The following is a 2,176-nucleotide window of genomic DNA, read 5'->3' as shown; positions in this document are numbered from 1 at the left end:
CAATATGGTTAGGGTGCTTGTATTATCTTGATCTGGAATTAATTGATTACGAATTAGTATTAAGCTTTCTTTAACATTCTTGTTTGGTTAATTAACCTATTAAAATCAAGTTTGACCAATATATAAAAATCCAACATTTATGTTAACACGAAAGGTTTAGTCTAGCTCCAAAAATCTTAATTTAGTTTAGCGGAACCAAGGAATTCATAACTCAGAAAAATTATATAAATTTCCACATAAGCGTGTTTTACGTACTTAATTGCAAACAAGTAAAAGTAGTACTAGGAATTATTAGCGAATAAAAGAGGTGTGAAAGACATACGTAATATTATTTATATAAGCATTTTCAGGGTTCTCACATCACCAAGTAATCACACTACCAAAATACGTGAATACCCTAGTTTGCTCTAACTATAAAAGTAAAAGTAAAACTCTCGATTTTATTATATATTACAACTATTGAGGGAATAAAATTAGTAGTAAAGAAATTAGAAAATAGTTTATTCAAAATAAGAGGGAATTATAAGAAAATATAAGCAAATTTTCAAGTCATCACACTCTCTCCCCCTTAAAAGAATTTCGACCTCGAAATTCATACATTTGTTCATAAATAACTCAGGATATTTTGTCCTGCATGTCTGTCTCTAGTTCCCCGATCTCATCATTAGCCAAAATTTAGCTAGACAATGGAAAACACGAATCTTACCTTCTACCACTTTAGACGGGTTAAGCACTGGCTGGTGGTTTAAGGTATATGCTCTGGCAGGCACTATGAATTTATTTCCTCCTACATTTGGTTGTTTAGGGTTCAAACTGAGGGGACAGGTTGCAATCTGGCCCTCAGCACTACCACACCATAAACATTTCAGTGCCTTTCGCCAACAATTATCCTCAGTATGGTTGGTCTTTCCACAATATCCATAAAGGATTGATGTTTGATCTCCTTGTGAGGCACCTCTCAGTTGTTCTTTTCCCCCTGGGACTCCTCTCGAAATAACTTCCGTAGATGTCCCTGAAATTTTCACACCACCAGCTCCTCGACTCACTTTACGAGGTGGCATACCTTGACCACCTTGTTCTTGCCCTTGGTCTCCACTAGATGCACCTTTCTTTCTTGCATGAAAAGTGTTCACTTGTGCCCTTGCAATCTCTATCCTCTGGGTTTTCTCAAGAACCTCCGTGAAAGTATTAATTTGTGCCGCTGCTAAAGCCTCTTGTATCTCTACGTTCAACCCTTGCACAAACCTCCTCACCCTCCTTTGCTCCATAACTATCAATTTAGGAGCAAATTTTGATAACTTGGTGAACTGAGTTTCATACTCAGATGCACTTAAGCCTCCTTGACGTAGTTTAATGAAATCGTCATTCCTTTTCTCCTGGACTATTGGTGGAAGATATTTCTTATTAAACTCTCGCACAAAGTTCAACCAAGTCCATACTGTCCACTCTCTCTCCCATTTAGTTCTAATTATATTCCACCAGGTTCTACCTGGTCTCTCGAATTGAAATACAGTAAAATTCACCTGCTTTTCCTCCGTATAATTCAAGGCGGCGAAAATATCAATCATTGCTTCTAGCCATCTCTCGGCTACCTCAGGATCTGACCCTCCAAGAAACTTGGGAGGAGAAAACTTTTGAAACCGCTCTAGACCCCTATCTTCCCTATTTCAGGGTCCCTAGGCTGATTGACAGGGGTTTGACCCTGCTGCTCTACCAATCGAGTAAGAATATTAGTCATTTGCTGTATTGCCGTTGCCACCCGATCCCCTCCTTCGGCTCGAGGTCCAAGTTGTGGCTCAACCGTTGCACCTCTCTCTTCTCTCGATTCTTGTACTTATTCTTGCACTCGTCTAGCCCTACGTCCACTGTTAGAATTGCGCCCTCGACTGGTCTCACGTCCCTAATTTCGCCTACCCTCCATGCTTCTTTTGAAAAATAGACAATATAGGTATAAGCAAAATAAAGTAGCTATAAAACTCGATAAAAGTATTTCCAAATCATAAAATGAAAATAATAGAACACATTTAAAATAAAACACTCTCCTTATATACATATCATAACAAGTCACATACCCTATGGGAGACTAATCCCAGGTATTGCTCAAGTACTGTACTTAATCAAAACTTGAAGAAGTATAACCACGTATGTACACTTGAATAATAAGGGTCCCAGATCT

The 2,176-nt window shown here is 38.3% G+C and overlaps 1 protein-coding gene across 1 annotated transcript; it reads right to left on the bottom strand.

The window, feature by feature from the left end:
- Nucleotides 1-644: 644 nt before the first annotated feature.
- On the bottom strand, nucleotides 645-1,568 carry LOC113769232. Its single transcript, XM_027313696.1, has one exon. The coding sequence runs from the start codon at nucleotides 1,566-1,568 to the stop codon at nucleotides 645-647; it is 924 nt and encodes a 307-aa protein (XP_027169497.1).
- Between the last annotated feature and the right edge of the window lie 608 nt (nucleotides 1,569-2,176).

This window comes from Coffea eugenioides, chromosome 4 (assembly GCF_003713205.1).
Source record: "Coffea eugenioides isolate CCC68of chromosome 4, Ceug_1.0, whole genome shotgun sequence".
Lineage (NCBI taxonomy): Eukaryota > Viridiplantae > Streptophyta > Magnoliopsida > Gentianales > Rubiaceae > Coffea > Coffea eugenioides.
The sequence above is the reverse complement of the archived record's forward strand: the minus strand, read 5'-3'. Positions and strand labels throughout refer to the sequence as shown.

What these genes read in the sequence shown, in the direction of transcription:
- LOC113769232 (XM_027313696.1), bottom strand. Translation starts at nt 1,568, where the DNA reads ATGATTGATATTTTCGCCGCCTTGAATTATACGGAGGAAAAGCAGGTG.